Source organism: Phragmites australis, chromosome 23 (genome assembly GCF_958298935.1).
Source record: "Phragmites australis chromosome 23, lpPhrAust1.1, whole genome shotgun sequence".
Classification (NCBI taxonomy): Eukaryota; Viridiplantae; Streptophyta; class Magnoliopsida; order Poales; family Poaceae; genus Phragmites; species Phragmites australis.
The window spans coordinates 5,738,333-5,764,270 of record NC_084943.1 but is presented as its reverse complement, the minus strand read 5'-3'; the positions used below and the strand labels follow the sequence as shown (position 1 = coordinate 5,764,270).

At 43.3% G+C, this 25,938-nt stretch overlaps 1 protein-coding gene across 1 annotated transcript; it reads left to right on the top strand.

The window, feature by feature from the left end:
* Positions 1 to 22,494: 22,494 nt before the first annotated feature.
* Positions 22,495 to 25,664, top strand: LOC133905777 (protein NRT1/ PTR FAMILY 4.5-like). Its single transcript, XM_062347538.1, has 5 exons — positions 22,495 to 22,674; positions 22,935 to 23,152; positions 23,393 to 23,833; positions 23,943 to 24,064; positions 24,459 to 25,664. Exons 1-5 carry the CDS (start codon positions 22,587 to 22,589, stop codon positions 25,303 to 25,305), a joined length of 1,716 nt encoding a protein of 571 aa, XP_062203522.1. The 5' UTR covers positions 22,495 to 22,586; the 3' UTR covers positions 25,306 to 25,664.
* Positions 25,665 to 25,938: the final 274 nt, after the last annotated feature.

Genomic DNA, 25,938 nt, shown 5'->3' with positions numbered 1-25,938 from the left:
ACAGAGGCTTGAGTGGGGTTCCAATAACTAGTTTGTGAGAGTGTACTTACCGGATGATCCGATGTTAGTACTATTATTATCATCGTACCATCCGATGTTAACAACTTTTCTGAGACGTTAGGTTAACTGCTAGTGTGTGGGTGTGAGGTTATAAATACCCCTCCACTTAGTCATTTGAAGGTGTGGCATGTTGCTGGAGTCTAGAGGAAGCTCATACACATTTGAGAAGACATGCAAGCTAACAAAGTACTCAAAGTGATCATCCAAGGTGATTAAGCAAAAGATTAGTGAGTGATTAGTGCTTATAGGCCTAGAGAGAGTGTTGCTAGGTGATTGCTGTCTAGAGAGTGGATCAAGGAGTGATCCAACCTTGTACCAAATGGTACACCGGCACCTTGGAGTCTTGGTGACTCATCGGCAAGCTTGTTCACCCTCCGACTTGGTGTGGAGCGGAGGCAAAACATGTGTATAGGGACGTGGAGACCCTTGCCTTGGTGGCTCAAGCTTTGAAGTAATCAGGCAGTAAGAACAGGAAGAGGCTAGTGGTGAGACCTTGCCTTGGTGGCTTGGTAGCTCATTCGGGTGAATGCCTTGTCTTTGTGACTTGGTGGCTCAAGAGCCATGACCAGGTGCCGATTGGGAGCATATCCTTTGTGGAGCTCCAATGTGGATTAAGGGTGACATTCATGACATTGATACCATGAGATAAAAATCCCTTAAGCTGAGTTTGCTCTCTCTATCTCATTTACCTTTCCGTATTTACATTCTTGCAATTTACCTTCTTATATAGGTTGCAAGTGCTTTGATTAGTAGAGTAGATACACTAGACAAACCTAAAGCACATTTAGATATAAATTGGTATAGGTTTATCTAATGTAGTTTTTGGAGCCGAATAGATTCTAAGTGTCTTAATTCACCCCCCCTAGGACATCACCGATCATTTCAATTGGTATTAGAGCTAGGACTCACATCTAGCTCTACAATTTGTGTTAGAGCTTCACACCTTTTATAAGGTTTCTTCAATTCAAGTGGCATTTGAGCCTTAGTCTCATTGTGATTGGTTAGGCTTCACCGCCTAGTGAGTTGTGATGTTCGGGGTTAGGATGAATTCCCATAGTGCTCCACTTTTCGATGGCACTAGTTTCCCCTGGTGTAAAATTCTAATGACTTGTTATTTGATCCCTATGGTTGGATGTTAGGAGAGTCACCGAGGAAGTGATGCAACCTTGCATCACCAACAAGGAGAGAAAAATTAGATGCATTGGTAAAGAGTATCCTTTTATCATCTGTATGTGTTGATGCACTTAATCATGGTTATTCTCTTACCAATGCATATGATATTTGGACTAGTCTCATTGAAATACATGAAGGCACAAAGGATGTGCGCAATGAAAAATATCATGTGCTTGTTACTAAGCTCAATAGCATCAAACAATTACCCCATGAAAGTGCTAATGACATGTACTCACTTTTGAATATTCTTGTCAATTAGATCAATGTATTAGGTTTGGCGCCAATTGAAGATGATCAAGTGATGAGAAGAATACTTTAAGCTCTTCTTCCGAAGTACAAGTTGATAGTCTCCATTATTTAGGACAATATTGATATCAAGAAGATGACTCTAAGTCAAGTGCTCGGCAAGATCACTGCCTATGAGATGATAGTGAATATGGGGGTGGGAGTTTCTTCCTATCTGACACCAAGAATCTTGCTCTCACAAGCAAGCATGCTAAATATCAACACATGAAGGCAAAGATGAGAAAACAAGAGCAAGAGTCAAGCTCAAGTGAAGATGATGGAGATGAAGATGAAGAGAACTACGAAGAAGATGAGTAAAGCACCTCAAGTGATGAAGAGATGGATCCCAAAGTCACCAAGCTCATCTCACAAGTGGAGAAGAACATCAAGAAGACCAATGCCAAGATTGACCACCCAATCTCTACGAAGGACTTGGTCAAAATAATTGATCACATCAAGGAGAAGAAGACCAAGATCAAGAAGAGGGAGACAAAGGGAGAGCTAAGTCACTTGCTAGCATAGGAAGATGGGTAAGTGATGATGAAGATTCAAGCTCAAGTGACGATAGCATCACCGTCCATTCCTTCAAGAGAAGCTCTTCCTCAAGGTCATCATCACACAAGTTGTCATCACGCAAGTCATCTCACAAGTGCCTTATGGCCAAAGGTATGGATAGCGATATAAGTGATGATGAATCTGATGATGATTTTTCTTCCAATGATAAACTCCTTCATTTGGTCAATGAGCAACAAGGGGCCCTTAAGAAACAATCTAAAGAGCTTAAGAAATTTAATGCACTTAATCACATTCATGCTACCTTTGTTTCTAATTATAAATAGTTATTATGCAAATTTAATTTGCTAAATAAGGAGCATGAAGAGCTTAAAGCTAAATTTGAGTGCATTGAATCTTAAACTAAGGTCCCTTTGAAGCAACCTACCTCTCTATTTAATTTTAAGCCTGAGGCAAATGCTTCTACTTCTTGCAATGATTTAATTGATATATCATGCTCACCTTTTTGCAATGAGATTTGTGTTGAGAATGTTGTTGTAGAATCATTTAACAACCTTATTGTACAAGAGAATGATGAGCTTAAGCCAGAAGGACTTGGCGAGTTTAAAGGGTAAAGGACATGTCCAACCTCCTCAAGATAACCGTGCTTTCACGATGAATAAGCTTGCGAAGGGATCCACCGTGACATGCTTCAAATGCCGTCAAGAAGACCACAAGTGCTTCCAATGTAAACAAGTGAAGAAGGAGACCAAAGAGAAGAAGATGGCGAACCTCTCCAATAAGACCTTCAACCTCTACACTAAGACCATCTACAAGATCAAGACTAAGAGCAACCACTACAAGCTCAAGAAGAAGGACAATGGCAAGATGGTTACACACATAGTTAGGAGAAAGGATTGGAGGTGGAACCAACCCATTTGGATGCCCAAGGAAGTCATCAGCAATATGAAGGGCCCCAATCAATTTGGGTTTCAAAGAAGACTTGAAGGCCGAAGCGGCTATGGGAATTTGGAGATTTGGCTCACAAGATGAAGTGAAGGTTCAAGCAAAGAAGTCAAGTATACAAGTTTAGGCGCTTTGATGAAAATCATGATCATCGTATATCCAATCCTCATCCAAAGTTAAAAAAGGTAAATGGTAGCTAGACTTATGTTAATGCATTTTGTTTTTTTCTTCTAGCTTATTTGCCTCGTCTAGGATTGCATATGCATATTTCAATTTATTGCAATGCCTAGTGTAGTTTTCATATGGTACGTTGCTTGTGTTTATCTCTAACCTATGAGCAACCTACATGCTTTATTAGTTGTAGGTTCTTTATATGGCACTATTTTTACAATTTTGTATTATTTATGTGCCATGATCCATTCTATAGGATATATCCCTATTGTTATCAATAACAAGTGCATATATATCTCACAAGTATTCAACACTTGTATGCACATATTTAGGGGAGTATATCCTATAGGTTATGATTTTGAGACTAACATGTGTTTCTAGTGACATCTTTTGTAGTCTCATGAAGGAATCAATATGTCCCTGGAAGTATGCAATGCTTAAATGCTTCAACTGGTATCATTGTAAAATCTTTTATTTATTTAAGTTGTATCCATGCATAATATAGCTTAAATTTCCTATCTTGACATATTGTCTAGTTGTGCATAATATTGCCAAGCAATCCGCCTTCCCATGGTTCTAGGCAGTCCAACCGAGGAGTGTTCCTGCCTCAGCTTGGTCCCAAAGTATCCCCTTGGACAACACCTGGGATACCCCGAGAGAGCCAACATCTTCAGAAAGTCTGTCCACCCAGTGTCCTCCTTGAGCCCCTCAGGCGAAAGAGCGTTCCAAGGAGATGTAGGGCTCCGGGGTGTGCAGACCCCATCAGCGCCTCCAACGAGGCCCTCACAACGCCAACTGTGCATAGGGAACCCCAAGCCCACCTCATCTGGGGAGGCATAGTCAGAACCACTTCGTCTCTAAACGTTGGTTCACCGGGTAGCCTCGACGGTCTCCCAAAGGGGAAGGAGACCCTGGGGAAACCACAGGCTCTGGGACACACCGCCTTCTACAGCGACCCCAATGACTCCAAGCTCCAGTGCCCCCGAAGGCACACGGGTGCATCCTGCACGGACTAGGGCGCGGCCACAACACCACTGACTGCCACACCCTCATGACCTTCTGGGAGGAATATCTCGGAAGGCAAGCAGGATACGTGGCCGCAGAAGGAGCCAGCAAAGGATAATGCAGGGTTCGGAGGCCTGGGGCAAACTCTTGGGCAAATCCCCGGCCCCTCAACCCTGCACCATCACTACCAACCCTACTACCAATGGTACTATATCCAACAACGAGAACTGAGTCAGGGACATGCCGTCGCCAGGCTCCGGACGGATTACCTCCGGAGCCAAGCAACGGCTAAGGACAGAGGCAATTGAGGACCGCCTCTCCCGACTAGCCTTCAACTATGCCTCCAACATGCTGTCGCCAGGCTTCGGACGGATTACCTCTGGAGCCGGGCAGCAGTTAAGGGCTAAGGGGGTCAAGAACCACCTCTCCCGGCCTAGCCACAGGCTTCGAGGCCTCCAAGCCTTACGATAGAGGCCTTATTTCTACAAAGGTACGTCCACTGTAAACTATCAGTAGTTTACCTAGTGATCTATGTTTCATACAGCAAGGTTAGAGTATGTTGGAGGCCTCCAACCTTACTGCTAGAAGTCTTTTGTGATAGATAGCCACTAGGTAGAAGCAGTAGAACTTAAGTTACATCCTCATTTACAAAATCCCTACACTCTCACAGACGTATCGTGCCTAGGTCGCCTAGGGGGCGGGTCTGCCCAGGTTTCCTGGAAGGCATTGTGCGACCTCAGAATTGTAGTTGCCACGTATCAAGGGATTTCCTTGATAGACCGTGTTGCAACGCCACCTATGCAACATCTTCGGGTGGCGTGACAAGCCCACGTACCGCGGACGTAGCATGCTTAGGTCACCTGGAAGGCATTGCGTAATCTCGGTAGACAGTGAGGCCCACACACCGTGGGCGCCGCTTATGCCTAGGTCACCTAGAAGGCAGATTACGCCCAGGGTGCCCTGGAAGGCATTTGCATAGCCTCGGATGTCGAAGCCACGCCCTGGGGGATGTCCTCAATGGTGGAGATGCGGTGCTCTGAGGAATACTGTCGCAAGGAATCCTCGTTGCATGACATGCCTACACACCACGGGCGTAGTATGTCTAGGTCACCTGGAAGGCAAGACTGCCTAGGTTTGCTGCAAGGTATTGTGTAGCCTCGATAGTGTGTAGATGCTGGCCATCAAGGGACTTCCTTGGTAATGTAGTTGTGGCGCCCCCGAGGGATTTCTTCGGAGGCGTGATAGGGCCACGCACCAGTAAGCATTACTTGCCTCAACCCAAGGTCACCTGAAAAGGTTCCCCGGAGGGTAGGCTTTGTCCTAATAGGCAGTGGAGCCCACACACCGCGGGCGTAGCATGCCTAGGTCACCTGGAAGGCAAGACTGCCTAGGTTTCCTGGAAGGTATTGTGTAGCCTCGATAGTGTGTGGACGCCGCATGTCAGGGTATGGCTCTGATGTGAGGATGCGGTGCTCTGAGGAATGCTGTCGCAAGATATCCTCATTGCAAGACATGCTTATATACCACAGGTGCAGCATGCCTAGGTCACCGCTAAGGCATCAAGCCTAGGTTTCCTGGAAGGTATTGCATAGCTTCGGTCGTATAAATGCCACACACTAGGGCACATCCTTGGTGAATAGTATTGTGGTGCACCCCGGGCGTTTCCTCAGGAGCACGATAAGCCTACACACCGCGGGCGTAGCATGCCTAGGTCTCCTGGAGGCAAGACTACATAGGTTTCCTGGAAAGTATTGTGTAGCTCCCATAGTGTGTAGGGCCTTCGGCATTAGTACATGCTAAGGAGTCTTACAAAATCTCTGACAAAAATGGAGAGTCTTACAAAACCTCTGATAAAAATGGAGAGTCTTACAAAACCTTCGGCAAAAACGGAGAGTCTTACAAAACCTCTGACATAAATGGAGAACCTTACAAAACCTCTAACAAAAACAGAGAGACTTCGAAAAACCTCTGCACAACGGAGATTTTACCAAACCTCCGCCAAAATGGAGAGACTTCGAAAAACCTCCGTACAATGGAGAGTTTACCAAACCTCCGCCAAAACGGAGAGACTTCTAAAAACCTTCGCACAACGGAGAGTTTACCAAACCTCTGCCAAAACAGAGAGACTTCCAAAAACCTCAACACAACAGAGAGTTTTACAAAACCTCCGACAAAAACGGAGAGCTTTACCAAACCTCCGCGCCACGAAGAGTTTACCAAACCTCCGCTAAAACGGAGAGACTTCCAAAAACCCCCGCGAATGGGGATGTTTTCCGAAAACTCCAAGTTCTGAAAGGACATGACGGGATGAGTACCTCGGCATCTTGAAGGCAAATAACTCCGTGCTGAAGGGGTACGAAACCCGCTGGCCTCCAAAGGGCACAGCAAACAGATCAAAGGGGTATATAAATCCCCCTCCCTATAGGGAAAGGTATGACCCACGTGACTCAAACACGTATGGTAAAAGGTAAAATCATTACCCTACCATATCCTTTAAAGACACATTTCATATGTCATTTTGTGAAAATTATACTGACATTAAATAAAATCCCACGCTACGTGGCACGAGAAACATAGTGGAACCCTCGACTATCCATTGCAGAGGCCGCAAATTCATTGCAGTAGCTAAGGGCCGAGGGGGTTGCGGACCACCTCTCCTGCCTAGCCCTCAGCCTTGCCTCCGACATGCTGTTGCCAAGCTCTGGATAGAGTACCTCTGGAGCCAGGCAGCAGCTAAGGGACGAGGGGGTCGTGGACCACCTCACTCGCCTAGCCCTCAGCCTCACCTTCGACACGTCGTCGCCAGGCTCTGGATGGAGTACCTCTAAAGTTGGGCAGCGGCTAAGGGCCGAGGGAGTCGCGAACCACCTCTCCCGCCTAGCCCTCGGCCTCACCTTCGACATGCCGTCGCCAGGTTCCAGACAGAGTAACTCTGGAGCCAGGCAAAGTCTAAGGGCCGAGGGGGTCGCGGAAGATGTTGGCTCTCTCAGGGTATCCCAGGTGTTGTCCAAGGGGATACTTTGGGACCAAGCTGAGGCAGGAACACTCCTCGGTTGGACTGCCTAGAACCATGGGAAGGCGGATTGCTTGGCAATATTATGCACAACTAGACAATATGTCAAGATAGGAAATTTAAGCTATATTATGCATGTATACAACTTAAATAAATAAAATATTTTACAATGATACCAGTTGAAGTATTTAAGCATTGCATACTTCCAGGGACATATTAATTCCTTCATGAGACTACAAAAGATGTCACTAGAAACACATGTTAGTCTCAAAATCATAACCTATAGGATATACTCCCCTAAATATGTGCATACAAGTGTTGAATACTTGTGAGATATATATGCACTTGTTATTGATAACAATAGGGATATATCCTATAGAATGGATCATGGCACATAAATAATACAAAATTGTAAAAATAGTGCCATATAAAGAACCTACAACTAATAAAGCATGTAGGTTGCTCATAGGTTAGAGATAAACACAAGCAACGTACCATATGAAAACTACACTAGGCATTGCAATAAATTGAAATATGCATATGCAATCCTAGACGAGGCAAATAAGCTAGAAGAAAAAAACAAAATGCATTAACATAAGTCTAGCTACCATTTACCTTTTTTAACTTTGGATGAGGATTGGATATACGATGATCATGATTTTCATCAAAGCGCCTAAACTTGTATACTTGACTTCTTTGCTTGAACCTTCACTTCATCTTGTGAGCCAAATCTCCAAATCCCCATAGCCGCTTCGGCCTTCAAGTCTTCTTTGAAACCCAAATTGATTGGGGCCCTTCATATTGCTGATGACTTCCTTGGGCATCCAAATGGGTTGGTTCCACCTCCAATCCTTTCTCCTAACTATGTGTGTAACCATCTTGCCATTGTCCTTCTTCTTGAGCTTGTAGTGGTTGCTCTTAGTCTTGATCTTGTAGATGGTCTTAGTGTAGAGGTTGAAGGTCTTATTGGAGAGGTTCGCCATCTTCTTCTCTTTGGTCTCCTTCTTCACTTGTTTACATTGGAAGCACTTGTGGCCTTCTTGACGGCATTTGAAGCATGTCACGGTGGATCCCTTCGCAAGCTTATTCATCGTGAAAGCACGGTTATCTTGAGGAGGTTGGACATGTCCTTTACCCTTTAAACTCGCCAAGTCCTTCTGGCTTAAGCTCATCATTCTCTTGTACAATAAGGTTGTTAAATGATTCTACAACAACATTCTCAACACAAATCTCATTGCAAAAAGGTGAGCATGATATATCAATTAAATCATTGCAAGAAGTAGAAGCATTTGCCTCAGGCTTAAAATTAAATAGAGAGGTAGGTTGCTTCAAAGGGACCTTCGTTTGAGATTCAATGCACTCAAATTTAGCTTTAAGCTCTTCATGCTCCTTATTTAGCAAATCGAATTTGCATAATAACTATTTATAATTAGAAACAAAGGTAGTATGAATGTGATTAAGTGCATTAAATTTCTTAAGCTCTTTAGATTGTTTCTTAAGGGCCCCTTGTTGCTCATTGACCAAATGAAAGAGTTTATCATTGGAAGAAGAATCATCATCAGATTCATCATCACTTATATCGCTATCCATACCTTTGGCCATAAGGCACTTGTGAGATGACTTACCTGATGACAACTTGTGTGATGATGACCTTGAGGAAGAGCTTCTCTTGGAGGAATGGATGGTGATGCTATCGTCACTTGAGCTTGAATCTTCATCATCACTTACCCATCTTCCTATGCTAGCAAGTGACTTAGCTCTCCCTTTGTCTCCCTCTTCTTGATCTTGGTCTTCTTCTCCTTGATGTGATCAATTATTTTGACCAAGTCCTTCGTAGAGATTGGGTGGTCAATCTTGGCATTGGTCTTCTTGATGTTCTTCTCCACTTGTGAGATGAGCTTGGTGACTTCGGGATCCATCTCTTCATCACTTGAGGTGCTTTACTCATCTTCTTCGTAGTTCTCTTCATCTTCATCTCCATCATCTTCACTTGAGCTTGACTCTTGCTCTTATTTTCTCATCTTTGCCTTCATGTGTTGATATTGAGCATGCTTGCTTGTGAGAGCAAGATTCTTGGTGTCAGATAGGAAGAAACTTCCACCCCCATATTTATTATCATCTCATAGGCAGTGATCTTGCCGAGCACTTGACTTAGAGTCATCTTCTTGATATCAATATTGTCCTAAATAATGGAGACTATCAACTTGTACTTCGGAAGAAGAGCTTAAAGTATTCTTCTCATCACTTGATCATCTTCAATTGGCGCCAAACCTAATACATTGATCTAATTGACAAGAATATTCAAAAGTGAGTACATGTCATTAGCACTTTCATGGGGTAATTGTTTGATGCTATTGAGCTTAGTAACAAGCACATAATATTTTTCATTGCGCACATCCTTTGTGCCTTCATGTATTTCAATGAGACTAGTCCAAATATCATATGCATTGGTAAGAGAATAACCATGATTAAGTGCATCAACACATATAGATGATAAAAGGATACTCTTTACCAATGCATCTAATTTTTCTCTCCTTGTTGGTGATGCAAGGTTGCATCACTTCCTCGGTGACTCTCCTAACATCCAACCATAGGGATCAAATAACAAGTCATTAGAATTTTACACCAGGGGAAACTAGTGCCATCGAAAAGTGGAGCACTATGGGAATTCATCCTAACCCCGAACATCACAACTCACTAGGCGGTGAAGCCTAACCAATCACAATGAGACTAAGGCTCAAATGCCACTTGAATTGAAGAAACCTTATAAAAGGTGTGAAGCTCTAACACAAATTGTAGAGCTAGATGTGAGTCCTAGCTCTAATACCAATTGAAATGATCGGTGATGTCCTAGGGGGGGGTGAATTAAGACACTTAGAATCTATTCGTCTCCAAAAACTACATTAGATAAACCTATACCAATTTCTATCTAAATGTGCTTTAGGTTTGTATAGTGTATCTACTCTACCAATCAAAGCACTTGCAACCTATATAAGAAGGTAAATTGCAAGAATGTAAATACGGAAAGGTAAATGAGATAGAGAGAGCAAACTCAGCTTAAAGGATTTTTATCTCATGGTATCAATGTCATGAATGTCACCCCTAATCCACGTTGGAGCTCCACAAAGGATATGCTCCCGATCGGCACCTGGTCATGGCTCTTGAGCCACCAAGTCACAAAGACAAGGCCTTCACCCAAATGAGCTACCAAGCCACCAAGGCAAGGTCTCACCACTAGCCTCTTCCTGTTCTTACCGCCTGATTACTTCAAAGCTTGAACCACCAAGGCAAGGGTCTCCACGTCCCTATACACATGTTTTGCCTCCGCTCCACACCAAGTCGGAGGGTGAACAAGCTTGCCGATGAGTCACCAAGACTCCAAGGTGCCGGTATACCATTTGGTACAAGGTTGGATCACTCCTTGATCCACTCTCTAGACAGCAATCACCTAGCAACACTCTCTCTAGGCCTATAAGCACTAATCACTCACTAATCTTGTGCTTAATCACCTTGGATGATCACTTTGAGTACTTTGGTAGCTTGTATGTCTTCTCAAATGTGTATGAGCTTCCTCTAGACTCCAGCAACATTCCACACCTTCAAATGACTAGGGGGTGGCATTCATGCCATCGATAACACAGAATAAAAAAACCTTGTGCCGAGTTTGCTCTCTCTACCTCGTTTACGTTCTCGCATTTACATTCTTGTAATTTACCTTCTTAGATAGGTTGTAAGTGCTTTGGTCGATAGTGTAGACACACTAAACAAACCTAGAGTATATTTAGATAGAAATTAATACAGGTTTATCTCGTGTAGTTTTTGTAGCTGAATATATTCTAAGTGTCCTAATTCACTCCCCCCCTCTTATGACATTACCGATCCCTTCACCTAGCTTGAAATTAAAATTCCTATTACTTTTCTATTGCTCCTTCTTAGCATAATCATAGTAAAAAAAAGTTTGTTTGTTGGCTCAAATAAATAGTTAGCTCATACAAACTGCAGGCCATTAGGTTTGAATAAAATGAATGCATCCATTACACAACACAATCATAATGAACATTATAAAGTAGGACTCTTCTCTTAAGAGATACAAGCATGGAGAGACATATCATCTAGGGCATTATTCAATGTTGATTGTATACTCCCAGTTGTGTGTTAAGTAACCTTGCAGGCCCTGTGGAGGCATTGACAGTTTACCTACTATAATGTGCTCGCTCTAGTACAACTTGAATTAAGGGTTATTAAGGCAATACAAAATAAAAGTAATAAAACTGCATGTTTTGTTTCACTTGCTGATTTTTCTCAGATTCAAGGTGGTAGATGGATGTGAAAACAAGGCTGGCCTCACGGTGTGTAGGATTGAGAACGGCGACTAGATGGAGATGAATAAGTGCATCAACAATTTCTTTTGAAAATGATGACCTTCTCCTATTTTTCCACCCAACGCACCTCAAAAATGGATCACAACACAAAACATAAAAGCATAACTGAAACAGATGAACCCGAAAGTTCCGAATTGGATCCGAACTTTCAGCCTATTGGAATTTCCGGATTGAGACCAGAAGAAGAGCTTTAGGATGGAAATTTGAAATAATCCGAAAGTTCCGGGTTGAACAGTTCCAGAGGAAAAACTGCAACACGAGAACCCAAAATCCAAACTTGAAATCCAATCAAACATGGTACAAATCCAACAAAATTTTAGCCATAGCTTAGCACACCTATGGTGAATCTTTCCCCAAAAGATCTTTTCAAGAAGATCAATATTTCACCCTTGATTTTCGTGGATTTGGCAAAGAAAACAAAAGTAAATCAAGAACACCAGGTGAAGAAATCCTCCAAGTTGATGATCGAGGGGCAAGAAAATTTAATACCCAATTGTATACATTTCTAGCAACAAGAAGAAAGACTTCACAAGGTGGAAAATTTTCAGCTTTCAACCAAAAAATGAAAATCGCAACAAAACACCGAAAGCTTGCGACAAAGCAAGTGAGCCAAGAGAAGTAAACTAGAAGGAGGTGAAAACAATCATAAAAGGAAACGTAAATTTCATTGCTTGCAGAGATTAGCCGTATTTTAGGTGCATTACAAAGATTTTCTTCACAAAAAGCTCTCACCTGTTACAAAGGCTAAGCTCTCCTCTCTCCTCTCCTCTAAGACCCTAGTATACAAACTCAAGTGGCTGTCTCACCCTCTCTCAACAGCCCTACCACTCTATTTATAGGCCTTGGGAGCTTCCTTGGATGCCAAGTTTCCTTGTTCCTAAAATACTTCACTCTTGTAGTACACTCCTACCTATCACCAAAGGCATTTTGGTCTATTTTCTCCTCCATCCACCGGATGACTATGGTGCCTTCATGACTTAGATTTACCTCGACACACGCTTCACAATGATACCACATGCACTCCATCCTTCCATAGTTTTGAGGCCAAACCTCAAAACCGCCTCGTGCGCTTCTCAAAGCGTGACTCACTACCACTTGCTTTCACCTCAAGTAAGCATCATGATGTTGACATGTGTACTTTTATCTTGTGATCTTAACCACTGGCATGTCTCTCTCGCTCCCAATTCCTTGGGTTGTCTTGTCACTTGCACCAACATTGCCTTCGCTTGACTTTGTCAACACATCATCTTTATCTATCTTCTCATTCTTTGCTTAACCTCCATGTGCACAACTAGGACTACCCTAGCAACCATCCACAAAATCTGAGAACCTTAGCTAGTGACAGTAACATATTTTAGCTTCAGCAGTTGATTGTGCAACACTAGACTGTTTGTGAGAAGACCAACATGCAAGAGAGGTACCCAAGAAGTGATAAGTACCGGATGTACTCTTTATATCAATTCTACAACTAGCAAAGTCCGCATCTGAAAAACCTCGAAGGGAAAGCAAAGAAGATATAGAAAACCAAAGACTGTACTCGAGGGTGTGTTTGAAATACCTCAAGATGTGCTTCACTTCTTGGCGGTGAGATATCCTTGGTGATGCTTGGAAGCGGGAACACAAGTAGACGATAAAGTGGATGTCAGGTCTTATCGCTGTTAGGTACAGGAGAGAAACAATCATGCTCATGTACTCCCACTAGCATACCTCCTCTCCATCTTCATCCAGATCAAGCATGGTCGAGGTAGCCATCGATGTCGCCAGCAACTTCGTATCGCCAATGTCAAATTTCTTCAGCAAATCCTTGGTGTACTTCATCTGGTGGACGAATGTACCTTGCTTGCATTATTTGATTTAAAGTCCAATGAAAAAGTTGAGATCGCCCATCATTGACATCTCAAATTCCCTACTCATAGTTTCTGGAAACTTGGCAACAAGAGCATGAGAAGAGCCAAAAAAAATGATAGCATCCACGTATATATGAATAAGTAGGAAATCATTGTCATATCTAAGGGTGAACAAAGTTTTATCAACTGAACCTATCACAAACCAATGCTCTAGCAAGAAAGATTTAAGCATATCATACCAAGCCCTAAGTGTCTGCTTAAGCCCATACAAAGCTTTCTGAAGCTTGTACACTCTATGTGGGTATTTAGGGTGCTCAAAACCATAGGGTTGCTTGAAAAAGATCTCTTCATCTATGAAACCATTTAGGAAAGCACTCTTGACATCCATTTGGTACAACTTGAAACCTTTAGATGACACAAATGCAAGAAGAATCCTAACAGCTTCTAGTGTAGCTACAGGTGCAAAGGTCTTTCCAAAGTCTATCCTCTCTATTTGAGTGAAACCTTGACCCACAAGTCTAGCCTTGTTTCTCACTACAAACCCATCCTCCCCCTATTTGTTTTTGAAAACCTATTTGATGCCTATAGTATGAATGTTAGGGGGTGGCTCTACAAGGACCCACACTTGGTTTCTCTTAAAGTTTTCTAGTTCTTCATGCATGGCATTGACCCAATTTGAATCAGAAAGAGTGTGTCCAACATCATGGGGATCAAAAGAAGCAACAAATATAGAATCTGTTAAATGAGCATGTTGAGCATATTTAGATCTTGTGACCCTCTCAACAAGGTCGTCAATCATCAATTGTGGGGGATGTCTCTGCTAAATGTGGTGAGGTACCTCATGTTGTGAGACAATCTCCCCCTCAAATGCTACTGATGCAGGCTCAAAGGAGTTAAAGCGAATTTAGAGGCTACCGGACCCTCAGCTAGTGTAGAAGAAGCAGGAGTCAGCTCTGAAATAGGTGTGATAGCAGGAAGTAATGGATCATCCTCATCATCACCAAGGACTAGATGGTCACCATCTACGAAGATGTTTTTGCTCATCTCTTGATCACCTGCACACTCAAGAGCAGGGCTAGCACAAGGGGTTGATTCATCAAAGATCACATCACATGACTTCATTATGGTGTTAGTGTCAAGATTATAAACACTGTAAAAATGACCATGAAGAGAACACCCCAATAAAAAATCCCATCGGAGGTGCGTGACTCGAATTTATCAAGATTATTGTGCTTTATGATGAAACTACGATATCCAAAAACTCTCAAATGGAAAACCTTTGGCTTCCTCCTAAGGCGCAACTCATAAGAAGTCACATTCAAAATTGAGCGAAACAAAATCCGTTTGGAAATATAGCAAGTTGTGCTAATAGTTTCTACCCGAAACTTCCTAGGAGTCCTATGCTCATCGAGCATCGTCTAGCCATCTCCACCAAAGTTCAATTCTTTCTTTCAACCACGTCATTCTGCTGAGGAACACGTGGGGCAAAAAATTGATGCTCAATGTTATATTCAAGATAGAAAGCATCAAAGAGATAGTTTTTGAACTTGGTTCCATTATCACCGCGAATTGCTTTCAATGCATCAGGAAGTTCCTAAACAATCTCAAAGCTAAGCTCCGAAAGTGTGAGAACACTTCATCCTTGCTCACAAGAAAGAATGCCCAGGAGTAGTGAGAGTAGTCATCAACTATGACAAGTACATACTACTTACCTCCCGCCGAATGAACCCGTGATGGACCAACAGTGACCCTATGGAGAAGTTCTCTCGGTCATTCAGTCATCACCAGGTTGACTGATGGGTGAGAGCTAGCAACCATCTTGCCATGCCGAGAAGGAGCACAAATAAGCTTTTTCTAAAACTTGAGCTTGGGCAATCCTCGGATCAAGCCTAGGGCACTCAAACGAGAAAGCAAATCAAAGCTTGATATGACCACGCCATCAAGCAACATGTTACAACCTCCAATTCAAGCTACACCAACTCAAGTACCACCTACATCGACACCAGCCCAAGTCTTTGATGGACCGATTACACGTAGTCGAGCAAAGAAGCTACAACAAGAGGTGAACGCGCTACTTTATGAAGTTCATCTTAATATTAATGAGAAGTATATACTGTCTAAGTCGTGCACGTTGTTATTACTCAGGTTCACCAAGGAGGATGGCAAGAACACACAAGGCAATGACTACAGAGAAGAACCACACTCGAACCAGGCCAGTCCTGCAGAACAGTCGGAAAGAAACATTCATAACTTTTGATTTCCAAAGGCTATGAAGGTGAATGAGCACATTTTGGAAAGCTTATTAAGTCTAGTTTTCAATTCCACCAGGGCCGAGTACTTTGGAATTTCCAATGCTGATTTTCGACTGGATTAGTGAAGACTGGTCAGAAAGTCAACAGTCATCCTGATGTTCAAGTTCCCGTGTAAAACTGTACCACTCTAGAAAGTTTTGTGGTGCATTCTGCACATGGTGTGAAAGGTTATCAAGTTAGCTTTCCAACGCAACCAACAGCACATCATTTGGACTTTCCAAGATGGAGTTATTGCCAAAACACTGAAGACTGCGTAGAAGACCAACAGCCACGCGGGAACTACTCAGAGACTCTTTTCGTGGAAGCCTATTCACATAGTCTATCTTTTTATTTTCTTTTCGTGTTTATACCTATCTAGGAGGGCTGTTCCTAGTATAAATACCCCATTGCTTCATAGCAAACGCAGACTTTTTGAAAATCGAAATACAGAACCCCTTTGTTCAGCTGTGTGCTAACAAATATTGAGAGTGATCTCTACCTCTTTGCTCTTGTGATTTCCTTCACGGGATTACAGAAGCGGCGGCTTCATCCGCTCCCAATTGGTGCTCCTACTCCCTTCAAGGTTCGCCTTGATTGATTGTAGGCTGTGTTGGTTGGTTCTTTGAGAGTGTGGTTGGGCGAATCCTCGATTCAGGTTGCCGGTTAAAGACGGTGGTTGGCTTCGAGTTTTATTTGCCAGGTTGCACTAGTTATCGCTGCTTGCAGCAAGTTATCTTGGCTTCTTTGAAGCTAGTTATCTGATGATTGATCCTACGTCGTGAAGATCGGGACATCGTGACGTATCAAAGCTCATGTGCCCTAGTATCCTATGTCACATCCATAGCTCAAAAGAAGGTTGAGGAATCAGACACCGAAAAGAACCATAGAACTCAGAAAACTGGCTCTAAGGACTCTCCCAACTCAAAAAAAAAAACTGACAAACCAAAGCGCCTGAAGAATCAAGAACTCGAGAAGTATCGCCCTTGAAATGCGCTTCCAAGTCCTCATCCAACAACTGAGATACAATAGCAAATTATATCCCAGATGCTCCATTAAAGCTACATCTTTAACAGTAAAACTCTCACTCACTTTTACCATACATTTGGCCTTCACTCTTCCCTTTCGATCATCCTTGAATGTGATGTACTCGTACCGCTTCCTCACTCTGAGACTGGAGAAGCATGATGCATCTTTGGTCATATAGTGCAAACAACCGGAGTAGAGGAGCCACTTGTTCTCTAGGCCTGGACCTACCACCTACATCAAGTAAGTAGAGCTCGAGTACTTAGTGCTAGGGTAAGTAAGAAACTTCTTGGAAATCCAGCATCAAGACACTCGAGATGAAAAGGTGAAAATATGTGTAGGCAAAATAGGTCTAGCACGCTAGGGGCGAGCATCATGAAGAGAAAAACATTTTCCGCCAAAGCGCTGCAACTCAAAACCTCGGCCACGTGGACCAAAACCATATGAATCATTGTATAATCCACGCTGGGCAACGCCTCTAAAAGAGAACTGAAGAGCATCAGGCACTAGTGAGAAAGAGTAAGGAAAAGGCTCATGTACACCAAAAGAACGGAGTACATGTTCCAAGTGCTCCACTCCCACTCATGCCGCCGATCCCTCCTACGGGGAAAGCAAAACCTAATAAGGTGACTCTCTCTCTCTCTCTCTCTCTCTCTCTCTCTCTCTCTCTCTCTCTCTCTCTTCGGCAGTATGCGCAGTGGTAATGTGTCTTGGGAACTTGACTACCGGTCACTCTAGGTTCACTCACAGGAGCTCTCATCTTAGGTTGCAGAGCTCTCTTGGGTTATGGTGTTGGTGTCTTGATGGGTTGTGATATGGTATTGATTTTGGACTTTTCGGCTTCTAGGGTAGTGGGTGAGGTGAAAACAATATTGCTAGGACTAGTGTCAGCAACTCTCTCGAACCCCAAACCCAAAGCTAACCCCGCCTTGTCTGCACACATGTTAGTTTCTTCCAAGATCAAATCCATTTTGCCCTTGCCTTTTGAGCACTTCTCCACAAGAGAAAGGATGTACTCATTCTTAGTTATGAGCTTCTCAACTTGTCCTCTAACTAAGCTGAGCTTGTCTTTAAGGACGATACAAGTAAAATAGTTTGGCTGCACATCCTTAGAACACTCAATACTCTTCAATCTAGACTTTAGCTCATTTATGGGATTAGCTTCCACATCAACATCTTTTGAGAACAAAGGGTAATTCTTGCAAGCGTCTAAGATAGTAGGTCTAGACTCATTCTCAAGGAGCTTATTTTTAGCAGTCTCAAGCTGACTGGTGACTTGAGCATGCAGAGTTTGAAGCTCAGCAAGCTCACTCATGACCACGTGGAAACTTTCACACTCCTCATCCTTCACCTAGATCTAAGCAATTCGAGCTCAGAAGAAGGACATTTTAGCCTAGACTTGAGCTACTTTACTTCTCAAACCACTCTCTTAAGCAATCTATCATGATTAACAAGAGCATCATTCAAGGTATCAACCTGAATAGAAGGTGATACCTAGGAAGAATCGAGCTCGGGGTTGCTGTCATTATCGTCTGCGAGGAAGCAAAGACTGGTGAAATCCTTCTTTTTCTTCTTATTCTTTATGGGCGGCTCCCCCTCCTATGAATTTTTCTCCTCGCTTGAGGAGGTGTCAACATCACTGAGCACCACCACAAAAGCTTGAGATGCCACCTTGGCTATCTTCTTGGCCATCTTGTTGCAGTTTTTGAAGAAGGGATTCTTGTTCTTCTTGTTCTTATCATGGTCGTGGCCGCAATCCTCCTTCTTCTTGAGTCTTGACAATCTATCTTGAAGTGAGTGGTATCACCACACTCAAAACAGGCATGAGAACTGTCTCTCCTCCAGTCTCTTCTGTTGTTATAGAAGCGGGTGAACTTCTTCACTATCAAAGCCAAATCTTTGTCATCTAATGCGTTCATCTGCTCCTCTGTGATAGAAATCAAAGAAGACAAAGAAAATCCTCTAGGTGAAGGGTTAGCATAAGAAAAACTAACTCCATCCTAACTACCACAGCTAGTTCCTACAAACAATACCATGTTCTGAGACATGGGTTTCCTAGGCTTATTCTAGCCGTCTTGGCTATCTCGGTGGATTTGAGCTTGCTAAAGAGTACATAATAGGTCAATATGTCATAACTTGATGACCCTTCAATACTCAAGATCTTCACTTTCTATATACTACGATCAAGAGTATAGAGAAGCTTGATTGCCCTCTCATGATCAGAGTAGGGCAAAACACCAGTGTATCTAAGGTTGCTAATAATTCTATCAAATATAGAAAACATAGAATCCAAAGTGAGTACTTACACAAACATCTAATATTCTTGATTATATGTGCTCTGATGCCATACCTTAATTTGGTTAGTGCCCTCATGAAAGACACTAAGAGTGGTCCAAATCTCTCGAGTAGTGTGAAGGTGCTGAATCCTATCAAACTTATTTTGACTAAGACTAGTGAATAATATATTTCTAATCTTGTTGTTGGCCTCATATTGTTCAATTTGGACTTGATATGTATGAGCAGCAGGTATATCATAGTTGGAGTCTATAACCTCTCATATTGCACTTCCTTGGCTTAGGAGATATGCCTCCATGTGCACCTTCTAATAAGAAAAGTCACGACCTTCAAAGAGTGGAATCTTCCCATGTCTTTTCATTATTGTCTATGGATCACAAATCCGGTCAAGATCAATAAATGATCAAACCAGGCTTTGATAACAATTATAGGACAAAAAATGATGACTAGAGGGGGTGAATAGGTGCCTCAACAATTTATTTTGAAACATTGGCTTCTCCTATTTTGTCACCCAACACACCTAAAAAATGGATCACAACAAAGCGCAACACAAAACACAAAAACACAGTGAAAAAAATGAACCCGAAAATTCCGAGTTGGATCCATAAGTTTTGGATTGAGACCGGAAGAAGAGCCTCAGGATGGAAATTTGAAATAATCTAAAAGTCCTGATAAGGATCAAGAAGTTCCAGGTTGAACAGTTCCAGAGGAAAAACTTCAGCATGAGAATCGAAAATCCAAACTCGAAGTCCAATCAAACATGGTCGAAATCCAACAAAATTTTAGCCATAGCTTAGCACATCCATGGTGAATCTTTACCCAAAAGATCTTTTCAAGAAGATCAAGAATTCACCCTTTGATTTTGTAGATTTGGCAAAGAACACAAAAGTGAATTAAGAACACTAGGTGAAGAAATCCTACAAGTTGATGATCTAGAAGCAAGAGAATTCAAGAACAACTTGTATACATTTGTATGTGAATTTTATGCCTCTAGAAACAAGAAGAATGACTTGACAAGGTGAAAATTTTAAGCTTTCAACCAAAAACAAAAATTGCAACGTAACATCGAAAACTTGCAACAAAGCAAGGGAGGCAAGAGAAGGAAACTAGAAGGAGGTGAACACAATCACAATAGGAAACATGAATTCTATTGCTTGTAGAGGTTGGCCTTATTTTAGACGGATTACAAAGATTATTTTCACAAAAATTCCTCATCTATTACAAAGGCTAATTTCTCCTCTCTCCTCTCCTCTAAAATCCTAGCATACAAACTCAAGTGTCTAGCTCACCCTCTCCCAACAGATATACCCCTCTATTTATAGATCTTAGGAGCTTACCTACCACCAAGGACATTTTGCTCCATTTTCTCCTTCATCTATTTGACGATCGTGGTGTCTTCACGACTTAGCTTTGCCTCGACGCAAGATTCACGATGATATCATGTGCACTTCATCCTTCTACAGTTTTGAGGTCAAACCACGAAACTACCTCGTACGCTTCTCAAAGTATGACTCATTATCACCTGCTTTCACCTCAAGCAAACATCCCGATGTCGACATGTGTACTCTATCTTGCAATCTTAACTGCTGGTAAGTCTCTTTCACTCTTGATCCCTCGGGCCGCCTTGTCACTTGCATAAGCATCCCGTCATTTGACTTTGTCAATATATCGTCTTCATCCATCTTCTTATGCTTTGTTTCACCTCCATATGCACAGTTAGGATTACCTTTGACTCTGCCCGACCTCCTTATCGTCCGAAACCAAGTATCCCACTTAGTCCCGATCATCCCACCGTTGACCGTCAAGTTGCACCCATTACCTACACATCATGAGACAAACAAACACATTTCTCCAACTCCATCTTTAGTTAGTCCAAAATCAAAATTCCCAGTTGAAATCACATCCCAAAAAGAATCATGAACACCGGATATTTGAACTTTAACTTGGGTGCTTGGAACTTCTAGGTCAAAACCAGAAGTTCCAGTACCCAGAAGTACCAGGTTCAATCCGGACTGGTGCTCTTTGTTTCAGTTTTCCCATGACACCGGATGTTTCGGTTTTTGATCGGAAGTTCTGGGTTGGCTGCCAAAACTGAACGCCAGAGGCTTCGGTAAGATAAAAACTTTGAACACCGAATAGTCAACCGGAAGTTCTGGATTTGGACCGGAAGTTCTAGGTTTGGACCGAAAGTTTCGGGTTGACCAGAATTAGCATATCAAAGCTCATACAAAACTGAAGATCATCAAACTAAATAAATACCAATATCAATTACTCATCATTTATAAACCATGGAACATTTTAACCAAGCTTCTCACGGTGGTACGGTTCAGATGCAGCCGCTGCAATTGTGTCAATATAATGAGCTCAAACGAATCATAAATTTCATAAATACAAAGGAATATTAAGAATTAGTGAATTACATTTTTTCTACCAAGTGTTGATATGATGCACCAAAGTAATTTTTAATGCCCCTCGAGAAAAGGTAGTCTGTAGCAACCCTAGAAAAGTAGTTTGTACTCAACGGTTTGATGGATCGGCAAGAAGAAATTAAAGGTGAGACTAAAATGTGGAGAAAGGGGAGGCTTCTGTATAAGTCAGTTGTCTCTCTCAATTTTATATAGTGGTGCAAATAGTACTTTCTCTTAGTACGTGGTTGGTTGTCTGAATTCTCTCTTTCCTGGATCGGTAGATGTGTATAATTTTAGGAAGAAGTGTGTTTTATTGTTTGCATCTGTTATTCCATCTGCATGAGAGGAGTGATGTTCGATTTGAGCTTCGCTCCTCATCCTGGCTGAGCGGATACAGATATTGTATCCATTCATACAGATGGATCCATTTGTTAGTATTATAAAATTATCTTCATATGACTAACTAATCATAATCTCAACTCTTGTATCTGCTCATACATCTCGGATTCAGTCAACTAAACATAAAATCAGCTCAGTCTGTCCAGACAGATATAATCAACCAAACAATTTTCTTTTAATCATATATAACCCCACGAAATCTACTTCCACTCAGCCTACTTATACGATACAGATCTACAAAATTCGTTCGAGCAACCAAATACACCCTTAGTGTGTTACTCCAACCTAAGGTTCTCCACAAGAAGCCGTACCTCTGGCATTTCACTCTGCCTTTGGCTTCTGCTAAGGAATATGGGTCAAATTAGCCCAAAAAAGTATTATCATGAACCGCACAATCTAACATCAAGGTGATCCTGTTATTTAGAAAAGCAATTTTGGCAACTTGACTCCGCATATGAGAAATTAGGGCTCCAAGGTATCAATTCAATCATTTGATTTGGTGGATGTGCCATCGACATTATTTGGGATGCAATAATCACAATAAAAATATTTAGTAATCAAAAGAGTCGGCATCACGGAGAAAAACCAGCGTCCCCTTAGTTTACGCACTAGCTGCCCTTGCTTTCACAAAGAATGCCATGGACTGCTCATCCTCAACGGCTATAAAAAGGCACTTGCTGCTCGCGAAAGATTAGGAGAGTGACACAGATCTCAAGAGGGGTTGGCCAAGTGAAGTCTTGTGAGAGTGTGATAGGTGCTGAGAGCTAGCTGCAGCCATGGCTTCGCAAGGCCTTGTAACCTGGAAGGGACAGCCAGTTAGCCGGAAGAGGCATGGTGGGGTGAAAGCCACCATGTTCATCTACTGTAAGTAACAATATAGCATCCACCTTCTTTTGGTTGTTACGGGATGATGGTGTATGCGGTGAAAGTGGGATCGATTTAATTTGAATCAGGATCGAGATCGTGTCCCTTAATTTTGAAAAGAAAACTAAATGACCTTTCGAAACGAATTGAAAAACAGCTGCTCCTTGCTCAAACGTGTTTTTTTTTTTTTACTATTTGTAACAAGTGCAAGGCACATATAAATAAATAAAAACTTGATTGTTTTTTCCCTGTGTTTGCAGTCCTCGTTGTGATGACAAACATTGGAAACATCCCGATGCTACTGAACATAGTGAGTTACTTGCATGGCACGATGCATATGGGCATCGCCGACGCTTCCACCACCGCCGCTAACTTCTATGGCGCGATCTGCGTCTTCACCTTCCTTGGCGCCTTCATCTCCGACTCCTACATCAAACGCTTCTACACCATTCTAGTCTTCGCCCCCATCGAGATTTTGGTGAGTATGTTTGCTTGAAGAATAATCACATAATTTCCGGATCAATAGGGTTGAGAGACTGAATTGAGGAACACGGTACGCTATATGCAAAAGATTTTGATAAAGTGGAGATCAGATTGTTGCCGCGTTTCCGGAACGGATCGACATTCCCAAGACGTGGAACTGGTCATGCCTAGCTTAAATATATAGCAAATGGTAAAATTTTGAATGAACCGGTCGGCCAATTTGTTTCTTGCGCAGGGGTACATGCTCCTCGCATGCCAAGCACACTTTCCATCACTGCACCCGCCGCCATGCGACATAATCAAGCACCCCAACGATTGCACGCCGGTGAGCGGCCGGAACCTGAGCCTGCTCACCCTGGGCCTGTACGTGATCCCGATCGGCGAGGGCGCGGTGCGGGTGTGCGCGGCGGCGCTGGGCGGTGACCAGTTCGACGACGACGACCCACAGGAGCTTCGCGGAAAGATCAGCTTCTTCAACTGGTTCGCCTTCTGCATCTCGCTGGGCGGGTTCGTGGGGCTCGTCTTCGTGGTGTGGGTGCAGAACAACGAGGGCTGGGACCTTGGCTTCGCGCTCTCCGCGCTCGTGGCGCTCCTCGGTACTGTCGTCGTCATCGGCGGCCTGCCATTCTACCGGCACCAGGTGCCCAGGGGGAGCCCCCTCACAAGAATCTTTCAGGTACATACGTCAGCTCAGTTCTGAGTTAGCAAACTTGGTAATATTATCATGTGAAAGTTGTTGTACTATTTCATTGATCAATTATTCAATTTTTTTGTGTCAATTACAGGTTTTTGTGTCTGCTTTTAGGAAGAGGAATCTTCCATTGCCTGAGAATTTAATGCCGTTGCATGAGATCACTGAAGGAACAGGCACCAGCACCGAAGTGCTGGAGAGAACTTCAGGCTTCAAGTAAGTGGGTTCACTTGTCCGTCTCTACCGGAACGAGTCCACCTGCGAAGAAAAGTAGTTCTCACGAATTTAAGAGAGAAACGAAATATTTAATTTCGTAATTTTCCATTACTGACATGTGAGGCCCATAGAGTTGAAGACGGAAAAGATCAAAATTTTGGTGAAATTTTGCGAAAAATGGCTTTCATCGGTGAACGAAAAAAATTATAAAACAAAATTGAAATCCTTGGAATACGTTATAAATGTTTACGCAGAATCAAAAATGAGTTTTCGGGTTTACCCTTTGGATATTTATTTTCCTTTTGTTATTTATCATGTTGGATCCCTTGGTCGCCGTGCACAGACCGTTTGGTGCACAGATTGACTAACTTTTCGTTCGCGTGCTGTGTCTAAGGTTCCTTGACAAGGCGGCCGTGGACGACGGCGACACACGGAGGTGGTCACTTTGCACGGTGACGCAGGTGGAGGAGGCCAAGATCATCCTCCGCATGCTGCCCGTCTTCCTCAGCTCCGTTCTAGGCTATCTCCCGATCCCTCTGCTCCTCACTTTCACCGTGCAGCAGGGCGGGACCATGGACACCCGCCTCGGTGTTGCCAACGTCCCGCCGGCGAGCCTCTTCGTCATCCCCATCGTGTTCCAGATGCTCATCCTGGTCGTCTACGACCGCGCCGTCGTGCCGTGGCTGCGCCGCACGACGGGCTACGCTGGCGGCATCACGCACCTGCAGCGCGTCGGCGTCGGGTTCGCGTCCAACATCGTGGCGCTCGCTTTAGCCGCCGTGGTGGAGGGCCGTCGCAGGAGCAGGGCCACCAGCGCGCCGCCGATGTCGCTGTTCTGGCTGACGCCGCAGTTCTTCCTGCTTGGCATCATGGACGTTACCTCCTTCGTCGGCCTGCTCGAGTTCTTCTACAACGAGGCCTCCGCCGGCATGAAGTCCATCGGCGGCGCTGTCTTCTTCTGCATGCTCGGCGTCGCGTCGTGGCTCGGGAGCTTCCTCATCCAGGTGGTCAACCGAGCTACCGCAGCCCGCGGCGGGGGCCACGGATGGCTCGACGGCGCCAACCTCAACGCCAGCCGCCTCGATCTGTTCTACTGGCTCCTCGCGCTGTTCGGGCTCGTCTCTTTCTTTCTCTACTTGTTCTGTGCGTGGAGTTACACTTACAGGCACGACCCTAAAATGCAAGCGGCCATGGCGGATGATAAGGTTGCTCCGGCAACGACCAAGGAAGCTGCGGTTTGATGATGTCATTCCTGTGTTCCAAACATTTGCGATTCTAGAGATGGATACAGTTTTGACGAAATAAGAAAAGAAATATGTGCTAAGAGATTGTAGCCTTTACTACGTTTTTCACGGAGCCCGTCAGTATGTTTCATTTGAGTAGAGAATTCAGTCACAAAAGCACAATAGCAAGGAATCAATATTTTCTTCCAATAGGGATGTCCCATCTGCTAGCTTCCAGGATGTGTGCTCGCAAGTGGAGGTTGCCGTTGTACCATTCTCATCCCCATGTGACTCACGAAGGAGATCAAGAGTTCAAGTGGGGTAGTGCCAGGAATCAATATTGAAAGGAATGCCCTTTCCACAATAGTACGACATAAGTATGTGAAAGGAATTTAAGGAAAGCGGTATTTTGCATTCATCTTTATAATGAGAATGTTATTCTTTCTCTTAAGCTGTTAATTATAGTTACATAATGGACTATCTCTCTCACAGGAACAAATGTAGAGAATTAGGTAGGACACTCATCTCTGTCCGTCTCCTCTTCCTCCTCTCCTTATTCTTCCTTTCCCTCATCCATGATAAAAAATTATTAAGGGGCTCAGAAGGACTTCCATTGGTGACCAAGCAATAAGGGACTGGAGCCCCTAGCTC

Bases quoted from the DNA above. Each gene is read 5' to 3' on its own strand.
- LOC133905777 (XM_062347538.1), top strand. From the start codon at position 22,587: ATGGCTTCGCAAGGCCTTGTAACCTGGAAGGGACAGCCAGTTAGCCGG. The intron at 22,675-22,934 runs GTAAGTAACAAT...CTGTGTTTGCAG, and splicing joins AGCCACCATGTTCATCTACT to TCCTCGTTGTGATGACAAAC. The intron at 23,153-23,392 runs GTGAGTATGTTT...TTTCTTGCGCAG, and splicing joins TCGCCCCCATCGAGATTTTG to GGGTACATGCTCCTCGCATG.